At 50.3% G+C, this 15,965-nt stretch overlaps 2 protein-coding genes across 2 annotated transcripts in view; one reads left to right on the forward strand and one right to left on the reverse strand.

Moving 5' to 3' along the window:
- The first annotated feature begins 239 nt into the window (after positions 1-239).
- ccng2 (cyclin G2) lies at positions 240-7,315 on the forward strand. Its single transcript, XM_068752858.1, has 8 exons — positions 240-305; positions 1,255-1,397; positions 1,538-1,675; positions 1,853-2,103; positions 3,703-3,781; positions 3,865-3,963; positions 4,702-4,901; positions 6,155-7,315. The coding sequence occupies exons 2-8, from the start codon at positions 1,293-1,295 to the stop codon at positions 6,276-6,278; spliced, it is 996 nt and encodes a 331-aa protein (XP_068608959.1). The 5' UTR covers positions 240-305; positions 1,255-1,292; the 3' UTR covers positions 6,279-7,315.
- An 8,593-nt stretch (positions 7,316-15,908) lies between these two features.
- The window catches only part of taf1c (TATA-box binding protein associated factor, RNA polymerase I subunit C), a 10,657-nt gene continuing 10,600 nt past the window's right edge, over positions 15,909-15,965 (reverse strand). The window contains exon 16 of the mRNA XM_068753096.1: positions 15,909-15,952. Coding sequence (XP_068609197.1) covers positions 15,909-15,952 — 44 coding nt within the window. The remainder of the gene's footprint in view (positions 15,953-15,965) is intronic.

The raw sequence follows: 15,965 nt of genomic DNA on the forward strand, positions 1-15,965 counted from the left end.
GGTATTTAGTGGTAAAAAGAAGATCGATTACTTATATCAAATGTTTTGTTCATATTCGGAATTAAGTTTAAAAAACAGATTTTTTGATGTGACAATCGATTTTTTCTATTAAACACAACAGACGTGGAAATCTATTCAGTTCCTGTTGTTGAATCAGAGACGTTGATTGGTTGCTTTCTCGTGGCGTCACTCTGTGGGCGTGAGCGTGAGCGTGAGCAACATCAACATCAACAAAAGAAAAAAGGGAGCAGCTAAAGCCGAGAAGGGCAGCAGAGGAATCGATATGTGGATTTAGCTTGTTACAGGTAAACGGTTATAAATATGTAAACCTGTACCTGTATTACACATACTACACGGAAAAAAGAGAGAATTAATGTATATGTTAAATTGAACAAAAGTATTTTAGTATTTATTTTCTTTATTAATATACTCGGAGCGTTCTAAGCGTTTGACGCTGCTATAATGTCCTGTTTAGCGAGCCGTCGTTATCCGTCCTACATTCTGAAGCCGAGCTTTATTCAACGTTAACATTCAGGATAAACACATTTTAATCTGTTTCCACGGCGCGACAACCTTTAAAATACAGTTTGATGTCAAACATTCTTGTTGGTTGTGATTCCGCTCAGCCCCCCCCTCCGGAGGATTTAAAACTTTAGCTAGCTAGCTGCTAGCTAGCTAGCTGCTAGCTGCTCGGTCGTCGTCACCTAAAACGGTAGAATCGGTGACTTCCGGGCGTCGGGGTTCGGATTTAGCGTGTTTTAGATCCTGACCGTGAAAAGGCAGTTGTTTTTCGGTGGAGGGGGGCAGCGAAGGCGTCTAGCAGGGGGGGCTCTGACGCCGGAGACCATCTGTGACCCCTGACCCCGATAGAACGTAAACATGGCTCGATCAGCTCCTTTATAAGGGCCCAGTCTGCGCGTTTAGCATTGTGCTTATTCTTATCCTTCTCCGCAGCCACGCTGCTTGACCAGTCTCCCCCGGATGCTCTTGAAAAATAGATTTTTGTCTCGACGTTACATTTTTCTTGTTAAATTAGGGCCAAACAATAAACATGTTATTCTCCCAGACCAGGGAACCTTTGTTGTTCTGCTCTGTTTGATACAACATATTGAGTTAGGAAATCATTGATAAGCACTGCAATACAAATAAAATACTAGATGCTGAACCCAATTTCATGCATGCTGTTGAAATACAGTTTGTGTTGTCTATTTTGTAGGTTTTAGAGCTGAATCTTGATGCTCTCCTGCCTTGCAGTGATAATAACGAGAGCTCAGTTGCTCCAGACTCCAGACATGGACGCCTTCAAGCTGATGAAGGAGCTGAGGGTGAATCGTGAGCAGGAGGCCCAGTATCTGCCGAAGGAGACCGGGTTGAGCTTCATCGAATCCACAGTGCAGGTGAGCACATTTGAGAAATCATTAGCCATCATTTGGGTTTAAACAAGTCACGGAGTGTAAATGTGGCTGCCAGGTCTTTTTAGTACTTCATCCGTGTCCTGATAAACCAGGTTAATCAAAGGTACATCTTTATTTCCCAGGGTGACAGTCGGATCTCAGCCAAGGCCAGAGATGCCAAAGTGGAGGACCTGTGGAGCCTGACCAGCTTCTTCGGTTACACCACGCAGACCTTTGTCCTGGCTGTTAACCTGCTGGACAGGTTCCTGGCACTGATGAGGGTACCCACGTTCCTCACCTAACAGAGCACGAGACACTTAAGCCTTCATTCGTCATATTCTGGTGGAACGTTGGTTCTATTCATGAACCTTCTAAAAGTAAAGCCACTATAAGCAGAACGTTCAACTGAAGTAGGTTTATTATGACCAGTCATTTCCTAACTGTGCTGTCCACCTCAGATTCAGCCAAAGCACCTGTCCTGCGTCAGCCTCAGCTGCCTCAGCATGGCGGCCAAAGTGACGGAGGAGGCGTGCAATCTGACATCTACAGACGAGCTCATCCGTATCGGGCAGTGCCGATTCACCGTCTCCGACCTCGAGCGCATGGAGAAGATCGTAGCGGAGAAGCTGAACTTCAAGTCCAAAGCCATCACTGCCTTAACCTTCCTGCACCTGTGCCACCGGATTGCACGTTCACACTCCACAGACAGGTGAGACCTTCAGTTCATTCCTGCTACGGTCCAATAATCGTTTTTTAGGTTAGTTAAGTTTATCCAGCGTTGTAGAAAATCCTGAAAGTTTGTTTTACTTTAACATTTATGTTGTTTTAAGGTTAGGAATATGTTTAATTGTCAAAACAATCATTGGGAAATGCTTGACTTGCTGAGATTCATCCACACTATGTAAAGAAATAACCTTTTAGTTTTTGATTTCAAACAATCCCATCATGATTTCTTTGTCTCCTGCCATTAAAATCAGTGTGACTGAAATAATCATGATTAACATCAAATGCTAAAATGAACAAAGTGACTAAATGCATTTATTGCTTTGCACATTAAGGAATTCTGCAATCTTAAAATGTATAATTGTAATTTAAATGTGACAATCTGGAAAATTATAACCTTATTTAATTTATTCTGAATGGAAAAAAATGAAACATCCATCCATCTACCGTAATTGCTGAACTATTATGCGCACCTGTGAAAAAGCCGCACCCACTGAATTTTAAAAAAATATTTATTTTGTACAAAAATAAGCCGCACATATTCGTAAACTGCAGGTGTCTACCGGTACATTGAAACAAATGATATTTAACGGAACACGGCTCGTAACGATATCCGCAGCAGGTCTCCAAGGTGAACAGCCTCTGGCATGTTGGATCAAGGTAGCTGTAAGGGAAGTCGGCAAATCAGATCCGTAACTTCGGGATAAGGATTGGCTCTAGGGGCTGGGTCGGTCGGGCTGGGGTGCGAAGCGGGGCTGGGCTCGAGCCGCGGCTGGGGGAGCAGTCGCCCCGTCGCCCTCCCCTCTCCGCCCGTCGGAGGCTGCGCGGCGCGCGCGCCCGCCGGGCGGGGTGTCCCCGTCCCCCTTGCCCCCGTGCCCCTCATCCTCCGTCCGCGCGAGCGTGGTGCGGCAGGGGTGGGGACGCCCGGGAGGTCGAGGGGGCGGGTTCCTTCCCCGCTACGCGGCGCGTCCGACGCCACGTAGCGGATGGCGGTCCGGCGGCGGGGGGCCGAGTACGGCGGTCCGGCGGCGGCGACTCTGGACGAGCGCCGGGCCCTTCTCGCGGATCTCCCCAGCTACGCGCAAGCGGGGCTTTCCCTCCAGGCGGGCGGGCGTTAATTTCGTAACGAAAATAAATAGGCTTTAACGAAACACGGCTCGTAACGAAAGTTGGAAAATATACGTAAATTTGCCGCGTCGTTGCATAAACCGCAAGGTTCAAAATATTGGAAAAAAGTAGCGGCTTGTACACCGGGAATTACGGTACTTTTGTTTCCCAAAGCATTTAGTGTTTACTGTGGTCCCAGTTTTAACAGCAAATAATTTGAGGGATTAGTGAAATTCTGTCAATCTGGGAAGCGTCAATTCAGTTTTATTTCTAGAGCGCCAGATCACAACAGGAAGTCATCTCTAGGCACTTTACAGGATTAGCAGGGAAACACAGAACCCAGCTTGACCCACAACGGGAGGCAAGGATAAACTTCCCTTTAACAGGCAGAAACTTTGGACAGAACCTAGGCTCACGGTGGCCTGAAATCACACATCTAAGACTGTGTGTGCGTGTGCGTGTGCGTGTGCGTAAACAGGAAGGAAGCTCTGAAGCTGGAGAAGCTGGAGGCTCAGCTCAAAGCCTGCCTGTGCCGAATCTCCTTCTCTAAAGCAAAGGTAGGACTCAGCAGAATAATGACTATTGTTTGACTCTGGTAATGAACTAAACCCGTCGCCTCCGCTTCTCTTTGTCTACCCAGCCGTCCGTCCTAGCCTTGTCTCTCTTGATGCAGGAGGCTGAAGCCGTTCAGTCGGACGACATGCTGGAGGTAGCCTATCGTATCCAGACACACTTGAAGGTAAACGTTCTCCTCCAGGGAGAGAAAAGGGACGACCCTAGAAGATGAAGTAACTGAGTGCAACTCATTTTCCACAGAAGTAGCCGAGTAGTTCAGAGCCTGAAGGTTTCATTTCAAAAGAGCAAATGATTAAATCCAGGATGTGACGCAAACAGGAAGCCGTTTAACGACCATCCATTTAAACAGTGAGGGAATCGGGACGTGCGGTGTGAGAAGTCATTCCACACAGTTCCGTTTATTCTTAGCTCTGGTTCAGATCTGGTTCTGTAACCTGCTGTCGGGTGTTGACTCCATGTGAAAGGAAATGTTTAAAAGGCTGTAGGTACGGTGGGATGTCTGATCACTCTGGTTGTTTGTGATTTAAGAGCTAATATTTCGAGGCATGATCAACTTTCTTTACCTAAATGCGATTGGCCGTATTTACCCCCTCAGGAAATCTTTATTTCTCATGTCGTCTGGTTACATTTATGTTTCCTTAAAAAATAATGTTCTGTAATCTGGGTGTGTTTCAACCCTAAATGGAGCATTACACCTTCACTCAATGTGAAGTTCATGCTCCTGTATATTTTTATTTCATGACCAGCGGATCACGTTTCTGAAACCTGGTTCCTCAGGTCCTGAAAAAGAAACCAGGTTTCCCTTTTATAGTAACAGTGAAGTAATGACCTTACTTTATTCAGCCGTTAATCCACAGGTCAGAGGATCGGCCGGCTAAAATGGACTGCTGTGTTGTTTCAGATCGCGGACGGGGAGCTGCTGCAGTGGAGCAAGTGTGTGGCTCTGTGCTTGTCGGACTACGCGTCTCCTGAATGCAGCAAACCCAACCACAGGAAGCTGCAGTGGATCGTGTCCCGACGGACCGCCCAAAGCCTGCACAGCGCCCGCAGCGTCCCCGAGCTGCCGACCATTCCAGAGGGCTGCTGGGATGAGAGCGAGAGGTCAGAGCCCCAAACGCAAGCAGGCAACCTATTAACAAGGCCAAGACCCAAAACACACCATTTAGTTCGACAAATAAGAAGAAACAAACTGATCAAATCAAAACAAGGAGATCTAAGACGTAAGAAATGACGAGACTAAGAAGCCGAGCAAACATTTTCTGACCGGTTCTTTCCGAACAGAAGCTTTAATCCCTCTGACCAAAATGTTGATTCAGCATTAAGGAGATGTCTGTTCATGAAACACTGTGGAGCCACTCCAAAAGGGTGACAAAGAGACCATCAGATACGCATGGCTGTCTCTGTTCAGCGCTCCATGTGCTTTAAAGACTTCATTTAGCTCCTATAGAGACTCGGGTGAACCTTCACCTCAGCGCAAGCAGAAAGCCAAGGACCATCTGGGTCAGAGCAAACGGGACGGATACATACGGTACCGTGCTAGTAACCGGTGTGTTACCGTTCACATCGGTTTTGATCTTGATGCGTCAGTGCGAGTCACAGACGCAGATGTCACGAGGCCTCCTTGCCTCAAAGTCTGACTGTTTCCAGCTGACGGTGATCATTAACTAGCTCGTTTTCATAGTTTGGATCCGCAGACAGTCGGATGAGTCACAAGTCACAGCACGAGGCAAGCACCAAGATTCACCCCTTGTGAAAACACTGGTTGAATTCACTCAATGATTCTAAAAGCCACGTGATGTTCTTTAACTGGGCATTTGACTTTGAGCAGAAGTCAACTGAGCCAGGCCAAACGAAGCGCATTACTAGCACAACATGGTCTATAAATATTACATCACGTTTCCACCCTGGGACACGTTACCACAACCGCTACGAGCCCGCCCGGATCGTAACACATTCGAGAAAGAACTCAAAACCCATCTGTTTGACATTGCTTATAATGTATAATTCTACTGTTTGAATTTTATTGATTTTATAACCGTGTTCACATTTTTATTGTCTGTATTTCTTCGCTGTTTTTATATTATGTACACTGTAAAGCGTCTTTGGGTTTCCAGAAAAGTGCTATATAAATAAAATGCATAATTAGGCCCGAGCGCCTATCCTAGGCGTAAGGGGCTATTGCTTTTGCAACGCAGAAGACGACAAGTTGACGAGCGCAGCGCAGCTTGTCAACCATCGGGCGACCAACACACTCACGACACTCAACAGCACACACACGCACACACACAGACACACACCCTGTGTAACAGGATGCAGGCTGTGCAGTAACCGTGGACCCGTGTTTGTGTCCACAGTGAGGACTCCTGTGAGGACGTGATGAGTTCAGGCGAGGAATCTCTCAGCAGTTCTCTGGGTAGTGACGCTGAAGGGCCCTTCTTCCCTCTGCATCTGCGACGCCAAAAGCACGTCCACGCCTGATGCTTCCGCTACCGTGTGCCTCGCCATTGCTCCCACCCGCCTCTAACCTCTTAATTTATCGTTTAATAATCTCTGGTGCTGGTGGGGAATTGCACAACAACTGGCAGCTGAGCGGCCCAGATTCTTCCTGGTAGACTTTGTAGATTTCTTTCGTAGCTGTGTTGGTGCATAATGAGATGTCACATTTCAGGACGCAAGATGTGAAGATATTCAAGCATTTTATCAGAACTTTAGTTGGCATGTGGTGAGCTAGCAGCTTATTAAAAAATAATGTTTTCTGTGCCAAGAAGTGGTGTTCCTAATGGACGTTACAGTGCCTGTTATTATTTAGGGTACAAAGGTACAGATGAATCGCCGCAGCAAGAGTGACATCATCTTGAGATGACAGCGTCTGGCGCTTTCGGAGCTCATATTTAAAGAAAAGCACATTGGTGAGACGGCCATCTTACATCACAAGTTCAGTCTCACGTTGCACACGGCGGTGGCTGAATCTAAAGCCCAGGCCATGTTTAGTCTTTCCATTGCTTTGATTCAAATGATTAAATCAGTGGTGGCGGGGGCTCCGATCCAAGATGTCGCCTGCTCGCTGGGCCAGGCCTCGACCGCCATGGAGCAGCCGGTAGCAGCAATCTGGGGCCGCTGGCTGCTCCACCACCCTGCAGCTGTTATATTTGGCAGGTGGGAATTTTGCGTCCGAAGGGAAACTGATGCGTTCACCGTTTGTTGGACGAGCACTTAAGCTTTTCTCTTGGGTTCATATCCTGCTGAAACCACATGGTGTTCAGGTAGAAACTTGAAACCAGTGTGTTTGTGGTTGTGTGTATTTAGCACCCTGTTTTTACATTTTGAAGTTGCTCGAATGTAGCTTCGAAAAATCTTGTTTCTGAAACTGTTCAGATGATAATGTATGAACAAAATATTGCTGACGGTGTCTAAAAAAAAGTCACAAATGTTAATGACAAATATGTAACTGTACAAAAAATGTGAATAGTTCTTTGTAGATAGTAAGTTATTCTTAATTTGCCACCTGTACTGAAACATGACAATCTTATAAAAATGTTTTTTTAAATGCAGCGTTTGCTTCATCATGTCAGAAATAACAACCATCAACTCCTATTCGCTTGAATCAAACTGAGGCCAACGGACGAGAAGAAGCAGCTGCTGATGTTTGTTCAGTCATAGCCGTTTTAGTCACACGTTCATGGCGGGCGGGGGGGGGGGAACACACACACACACAAGAGAATTACAAGTCCTGTAATAAAGACATGATGACGGTTGAAGCTGGAGCATCTGAGCGATGCAGCTTCCTGTTAATCACAAAGCTGAAGCAAGCAGATCGACGAGGCCGAGGCATCACCGCTCCTGCAGTATTGCTCTCAAGCATTTCAAAGTAAGAGATAAACACCAGCGGAACAATAAGGCTTCAGCTTTTCTTTTTGACTGTGCTGATGTGTGGCTGAGAAATGGAGTCCAGTGCTGACACCATGTTCCTCATAATCCACAGTGAGCAGGCAATCATTCAACAAAAAGACCACTTATTTAAACCGCGCACTCGTCTCTGAGACCCGGTCCCAACTAAGCTGCTTAAAGAAGTCTTCCCCTCAGCTAGAAGTCCTTTGCTAAATATAATTAATCTATCATTACTCACAGGCTACCTCTTCTTAAAAACAACAATAGATCCTGATGTATTAGCTGACTGTAGGCCAACTTAGAATCTTCCATTTCTCACCTCATCTCATCTTCATCCGCTTATCCGGGGGGGTCGCGGGGGCAGCAGCCTAAGCAGGGAAGCCCAGACTTCCCTCTCCCCGGCCACTTCCTCTAGCTCTTCCGGGGGGATCCCGAGGCGTTCCCAGGCCAGCCGAGAGACATAGTCTCGCCAGCGTGTCCTGGGTCTTCCCCGTGGTCTCCTCCCGGTGGGACGTGCCCTGAACACCTCACCAGGGAGGCGTTCAGGAGGCATCCTGAATAGGTGCCCGAGCCTCCTCATCTGGCTCCTCTCAACGTGGAGGAGCAGCGGCTCTACTCTGAGCTCCTCCCGGATGACTGAGCTTCTCACCCTATCTCTAAGGGAGAGCCCAGCCCCCCTACGGAGGAAGCTCATTTCAGCCGCTTGTACCCGGGATCTTGTTCTTTTGGTCACTGCCCAAAGCTCGTTACCATAGGTGAGGGTAGGAACGGAGACCGACCGGCAGGTGAGGGTAGGAACGGAGATCGACCGGTAAATCGAGAGCTTCGCCTTTCGGCTCAGCTCTCTCTTCACCATCACGGATCTATGCAGAGTCCGCATCACTGCAGACGCTGCACCGATCCGTCTGTCGATCTCTCGCTCCATTCTTCCCTCACTCGTGAACAAGACCCCGAGGTACTTGAACTCCTCCACTTGGGGCAGGATCTCCTCCCCCGACCTGGAGGGTACACTCCACCCTTTTCCTGCTCTCCAGTCCCCCTGAATAGACCTTACCAGGAGGCTGAGGAGTGTGATCCCTCTGTAGTTGGAACACACCCTCCGGTCCCCCTTCTTATAAAGAGGGACCACCACCCCGGTCTGCCAATCCAAAGGCACTGCCCCCGATGTCCATGCAATGTTGCAGAGTCGTGTGAACCATGACAGCCCTACAACATCCAGAGCCTTAAGGGACTCCAGGCGGATCTCATCCACCCCCGGGGCCTTGCCACCGAGGAGCTTTTTAACTACCTCGGCAACCTCGGCCCCAGAGGTGGAGGAGCTCACCCACGAGTCCCCAGGCCCTGCTTCCTCACTGGACGGCATGTCGGTGGGATTGAAGTAGTCCCTCCACCGATCTACGACGTCTCGAGTCGAGGTCAGCAGCGCACCATCCCCACCATACACAGTGTTGACCGTGCACTGCTTCCCCCTCCTGAGACGCCGGATGGTGGTCCAGAACCTCTTCGAAGCCGTCCGGAAGTCGTTTTCCATGGCCTCACCGAACTCCTCCCATGCCCGGGTTTTTGCCTCAGCAACCGCGGTAGCTGCACTCCGCTTGGTCTGTCGGTACCTGTAAGCTGCCTCTGGAGTCCCACAGGCCAAAAGGGCCTGATAGGACTCCTTCTTCAGCTTGACGGCATCCCTCACCACCGGTGTCCACCAAGAGGTCTTGGGATTGCCGCCACGACAGGCACCGAACACCTTACGGCCACAGCACCGATCGGCCGCTTCAACAATGGAGGCACGAAACATAGTCCACTCGGACTCAATGTCCCCTGCCTCCCCCGGTACATGGTTGAAGCTCTCCCGGAGGTGGGAGTTAAAACTCCTTCTGATAGGCGATGCTGACAGACGTTCCCAACAGACCCTCACAATACGTTTGGGCCTGCCTGGTCTGTCCGGCATCCACCCCCACCATCGGAGTTGACTCACCACTAGGTGATGGTCGGTTGACAGCTCCGCCCCTCTCTTCACCCGAGTGTCCAAGACATGCGGCCGCAAGTCCGGTGAGACGACTACAAAGTCGATCATCGAACTGCGGCCTAGGGTGTTCTGGTGCCAAGTGCACATATGGACACCCTTATGCTTGAACATGGTGTTTGTTATGGACAATCTGTGACGAGCACAGAAGTCCAATAACAAAACACCACTCGGGTTCCGATCAGGGGGGCCATTCCTCCCAATCACACCCCTCCAGGTCTCACTGTCATTGCCAACATGGGCGTTGAAGTCCCCCAACAGAACGAGGGAATCCCCAGAAGGAGCACTCTCCAGTACCCCCTCCAAGGACTCCAAGAAGGGTCTAAAACTCTGAACTGCTGTTTGGACCATGGGCACAAACAACAGTCAGCATCCGTCCCCCCCACCCGAAGGCGGAGGGAGGCTACCCTCTCGTTTAGTGGGGTAAACTCCAACATACAGGCACTGAGCCGGGGGGCAATAAGTATTGCCCCCCGGCTCAGTGCCTCTCACCAGTGGCGACCCCAGAGTGGACGAGAGTCCAACCCCTCTCAAGAAGAGTGGTTCTGGAGCCCTTGCTGTGTGTCGAGGTGAGGCCAACTATATCCAATCGGAACTTCTCAACCTCGCACACCAGCTCAGGCTCCTTCCCCGCCAGAGAGGTGACGTTCCACGTCCCTAGAGCTAGTTTCTGGAGCCGAGGGTCAGACCGCCAAGGTCCCCGCCTTCGGCTGCCGCCCAGCTCACACTGCACCCGGCCCCTCTGGTCCCTCCTATGGGTGGTGAGCCCAGGGGAAGAAGGTCCCACGTTGCTTCTTCGGGCTGGGTTAAGGCCCGGCCACCAGGCGCTCGCCATCGTGCCCCACCCCCAGACCTGGCTCCAGGAGGGGGCCCCGGTGACCCGCGTCCGGGCGAGGTTAGCCCAGGACCAATTATTGTACTCGTCGTGAGGGATTTTTTGAGGCACCCTTTGTCTGTTCCCTCCCCTAGGACCTGTTTGTCATGGGTGACCTTACCAGGGGCATATAGCCCCCGACAACTGAGCTCCTAGGATCATTGGGACACGCAAACCCACCACGATAAGGTGGCAGCTCAGTGGAGGGGCCTTCCGTTTCTGTCTAGGATTGGACAATCTTGTCTGCTCTTGGACAATTTTGGAACCAACAGCTGACTGGCAACTGCTTTCTCGAAAATCTCCTTCCATTTCTGTCTAAGATTTTCGAGAAAGCAGTTGCCAGTCAGCTGTTGGTTCCAAAATTGTCCAAGAGCAGATAGGGGGCGGAGTTTCAGTTATCAAGCTCCTTTATTGTGGAATCAGCTCCCTGATTGGTTCGTGAGGCAGACACTATCTCTATGTTTAAGAGTAGATTAAAGACTTTCCTTTTTAACAAAGTTAATCAATACAGTAATCAATATGCTGTCATAGGCCCAGGTTATTTGGGGGCCCTTGCTCAAGGTCACCTCGGCAGTGCCCTGGAGGTAGACTGGCTCCTCTCCAGCCACTAGTCCACACTTAGTATTTTGTCTGGACCGGGACTTGAACCGGTGACCTTCTGGTTAAAGTGCAATGGGGTTTTTTTTTGTCTCATTTTATCGTGAGTTATGTTTTCTTGTTATTTCTACATATTTGATTTGCTGGTGCTCTTCTCATTGACAGTGAGGGCCAGTCAGCAGCTATCCCAGTAGCCAGTCAGCAGCTATCCCAGTAGCCAGTCAGCAGCTATCCCAGTATCCAGTAGCATCTATCCCAGTAGCCAGTAGCAGCTATCCCAGTAGCCAGTAGCAGCTATCCCAGTAGCCAGTCAGCAGCTATCCCAGTAGCCAGTCAGCAGCTATCCCAGTATCCAGTAGCATCTATCCCAGTAGCCAGTAGCAGCTATCCCAGTATCCAGTAGCAGCTATCCCAGTAGCCAGTAGCAGCTATCCCAGTATCCAGTAGCAGCTATCCCAGTAGCCAGTAGCAGCTATCCCAGTAGCCAGTAGCAGCTATCCCAGTATCCAGTAGCAGCTATCCCAGTAGCCAGTAGCAGCTATCCCAGTATCCAGTAGCAGCTATCCCAGTAGCCAGTAGCAGCTATCCCAGTAGCCAGTAGCAGCTATCCCAGTATCCAGTAGCAGCTATCCCAGTATCCAGTAGCAGCTATCCCAGTAGCCAGTAGCAGCTATCCCAGTAGCCAGTAGCAGCTATCCCGGTATCCAGTAGCAGCTATCCCAGTAGCCAGTAGCAGCTATCCCAGTATCCAGTAGCAGCTATCCCAGTAGCCAGTAGCAGCTATTCCAGTATCCAGTAGCAGCTATCCCAGTAGCCAGTCAGCATCTATCCCAGTATCCAGTAGCAGCTATCCCAGTAGCCAGTGGCAGCTATCCCAGTATCCAGTCTGCAGCTATCCCAGTATCCAGTCTGCAGCTATCCCAGTAGCCAGTCAGCATCTATCTCAGTATCCAGTAGCAGCTATCCCAGTAGCCAGTAGCAGCTATCCCAGTAGCCAGTCAGCAGCTATCCCAGTAGCCAGTAGCAGCTATCCCAGTATCCAGTAGCAGCTATCTCAGTATCCAGTAGCAGCTATCCCAGTATCCAGTAGCAGCTATCCCAGTAGCCAGTAGCAGCTATCCCAGTATCCAGTAGCAGCTATCCCAGTAGCCAGTAGCAGCTATCCTAGTATCCAGTAGCAGCTATCCCAGTAGCCAGTAGCAGCTATCCCAGTATCCAGTAGCAGCTATCCCAGTAGCCAGTAGCAGTTATCCCAGTAGCCAGTAGCAGCTATCCCAGTATCCAGTAGCAGCTATCCCAGTAGCCAGTAGCAGCTATCCCAGTATCCAGTAGCAGCTATCCCAGTAGCCAGTAGCAGCTATCCCAGTAGCCAGTAGCAGCTATCCCAGTAGCCAGTAGCAGCTATCCCAGTATCCAGTAGCAGCTATCCCAGTATCCAGTAGCAGCTATCCCAGTAGCCAGTCAGCATCTATCTCAGTATCCAGTAGCAGCTATCCCAGTAGCCAGTAGCAGCTATCCCAGTAGCCAGTAGCAGCTATCCCAGTATCCAGTAGCAGCTATCTCAGTATCCAGTAGCAGCTATCCCAGTATCCAGTAGCAGCTATCCCAGTAGCCAGTAGCAGCTATCCCAGTATCCAGTAGCAGCTATCCCAGTAGCCAGTAGCAGCTATCCCAGTATCCAGTAGCAGCTATCCCAGTAGCCAGTAGCAGCTATCCCAGTATTTAGTAGCAGCTATCCCAGTAGCCAGTAGCAGCTATCCCAGTATCCAGTAGCAGCTATCCCAGTATCCAGTAGCAGCTATCCCAGTAGCCAGTAGCAGCTATCCCAGTATCCAGTAGCAGCTATCCCAGTAGCCAGTCAGCATCTATCCCAGTATCCAGTAGCAGCTATCCCAGTAGCCAGTGGCAGCTATCCCAGTAGCCAGTAGCAGCTATCCCAGTATCCAGTAGCAGCTATCCCAGTAGCCAGTAGCAGCTATCCCAGTATCCAGTAGCAGCTATCCCAGTAGCCAGTAGCAGCTATCCCAGTAGCCAGTAGCAGCTATCCCAGTAGCCAGTAGCAGCTATCCCAGTATCCAGTAGCAGCTATCCCAGTATCCAGTAGCAGCTATCCCAGTAGCCAGTAGCAGCTATCCCAGTAGCCAGTAGCAGCTATCCCGGTATCCAGTAGCAGCTATCCCAGTAGCCAGTAGCAGCTATCCCAGTATCCAGTAGCAGCTATCCCAGTAGCCAGTAGCAGCTATCCCAGTATCCAGTAGCAGCTATCCCAGTAGCCAGTGGCAGCTATCCCAGTAGCCAGTAGCAGCTATCCCAGTATCCAGTAGCAGCTATCCCAGTAGCCAGTAGCAGCTATCCCAGTATCCAGTAGCAGCTATCCCAGTAGCCAGTAGCAGCTATCCCAGTAGCCAGTAGCAGCTATCCCAGTAGCCAGTAGCAGCTATCCCAGTATCCAGTAGCAGCTATCCCAGTATCCAGTAGCAGCTATCCCAGTAGCCAGTAGCAGCTATCCCAGTAGCCAGTAGCAGCTATCCCGGTATCCAGTAGCAGCTATCCCAGTAGCCAGTAGCAGCTATCCCAGTATCCAGTAGCAGCTATCCCAGTAGCCAGTAGCAGCTATCCCAGTAGCCAGTAGCAGCTATCCCAGTATCCAGTAGCAGCTATCCCAGTATCCAGTAGCAGCTATCCCAGTAGCCAGTAGCAGCTATCCCAGTATCCAGTAGCAGCTATCCCAGTAGCCAGTAGCAGCTATCCCAGTAGCCAGTAGCAGCTATCCCAGTAGCCAGTAGCAGCTATCCCAGTATCCAGTAGCAGCTATCCCAGTAGCCAGTAGCAGCTATCCCAGTATCCAGTAGCAGCTATCCCAGTATCCAGTAGCAGCTATCCCAGTAGCCAGTCAGCATCTATCTCAGTATCCAGTAGCAGCTATCCCAGTAGCCAGTAGCAGCTATCCCAGTAGCCAGTCAGCAGCTATCCCAGTAGCCAGTAGCAGCTATCCCAGTATCCAGTAGCAGCTATCTCAGTATCCAGTAGCAGCTATCCCAGTATCCAGTAGCAGCTATCCCAGTAGCCAGTAGCAGCTATCCCAGTATCCAGTAGCAGCTATCCCAGTAGCCAGTAGCAGCTATCCCAGTATCCAGTAGCAGCTATCCCAGTAGCCAGTAGCAGCTATCCCAGTATCCAGTAGCAGCTATCCCAGTAGCCAGTAGCAGCTATCCCAGTAGCCAGTAGCAGCTATCCCAGTATCCAGTAGCAGCTATCCCAGTAGCCAGTAGCAGCTATCCCAGTAGCCAGTAGCAGCTATCCCAGTATCCAGTAGCAGCTATCCCAGTAGCCAGTAGTAGCTATCCCAGTAGCCAGTAGCAGCTATCCCAGTATCCAGTAGCAGCTATCTCAGTATCCAGTAGCAGCTATCCCAGTATCCAGTAGCAGCTATCCCAGTAGCCAGTAGCAGCTATCCCAGTATCCAGTAGCAGCTATCCCAGTAGCCAGTAGCAGCTATCCTAGTATCCAGTAGCAGCTATCCCAGTAGCCAGTAGCAGCTATCCCAGTATCCAGTAGCAGCTATCCCAGTAGCCAGTAGCAGCTATCCCAGTAGCCAGTAGCAGCTATCCCAGTATCCAGTAGCAGCTATCCCAGTAGCCAGTAGCAGCTATCCCAGTATCCGGTAGCAGCTATCCCAGTAGCCAGTAGCAGCTATCCCAGTAGCCAGTAGCAGCTATCCCAGTAGCCAGTAGCAGCTATCCCAGTATCCAGTAGCAGCTATCCCAGTATCCAGTAGCAGCTATCCCAGTAGCCAGTCAGCATCTATCTCAGTATCCAGTAGCAGCTATCCCAGTAGCCAGTAGCAGCTATCCCAGTAGCCAGTAGCAGCTATCCCAGTATCCAGTAGCAGCTATCTCAGTATCCAGTAGCAGCTATCCCAGTATCCAGTAGCAGCTATCCCAGTAGCCAGTAGCAGCTATCCCAGTATCCAGTAGCAGCTATCCCAGTAGCCAGTAGCAGCTATCCCAGTATCCAGTAGCAGCTATCCCAGTAGCCAGTAGCAGCTATCCCAGTAGCCAGTAGCAGCTATCCCAGTATCCAGTAGCAGCTATCCCAGTATCCAGTAGCAGCTATCCCAGTAGCCAGTAGCAGCTATCCCAGTATCCAGTAGCAGCTATCCCAGTAGCCAGTCAGCATCTATCCCAGTATCCAGTAGCAGCTATCCCAGTAGCCAGTGGCAGCTATCCCAGTAGCCAGTAGCAGCTATCCCAGTATCCAGTAGCAGCTATCCCAGTAGCCAGTAGCAGCTATCCCAGTATCCAGTAGCAGCTATCCCAGTAGCCAGTAGCAGCTATCCCAGTAGGCAGTAGCAGCTATCCCAGTAGCCAGTAGCAGCTATCCCAGTATCCAGTAGCAGCTATCCCAGTATCCAGTAGCAGCTATCCCAGTAGCCAGTAGCAGCTATCCCAGTAGCCAGTAGCAGCTATCCCGGTATCCAGTAGCAGCTATCCCAGTAGCCAGTAGCAGCTATCCCAGTATCCAGTAGCAGCTATCCCAGTAGCCAGTAGCAGCTATCCCAGTATCCAGTAGCAGCTATCCCAGTAGCCAGTGGCAGCTATCCCAGTAGCCAGTGGCAGCTATCCCAGTATCCAGTAGCAGCTATCCCAGTAGCCAGTAGCAGCTATCCCAGTATCCAGTAGCAGCTATCCCAGTAGCCAGTAGCAGCTATCCCAGTAGCCAGTAGCAGCTATCCCAGTAGCCAGTAGCAGCTATCCCAGTATCCAGTAGCAGCTATCCCAGTATC

Source organism: Brachionichthys hirsutus, chromosome 19, assembly GCF_040956055.1.
Source record: "Brachionichthys hirsutus isolate HB-005 chromosome 19, CSIRO-AGI_Bhir_v1, whole genome shotgun sequence".
NCBI classification, from domain to species: Eukaryota; Metazoa; Chordata; class Actinopteri; order Lophiiformes; family Brachionichthyidae; genus Brachionichthys; species Brachionichthys hirsutus.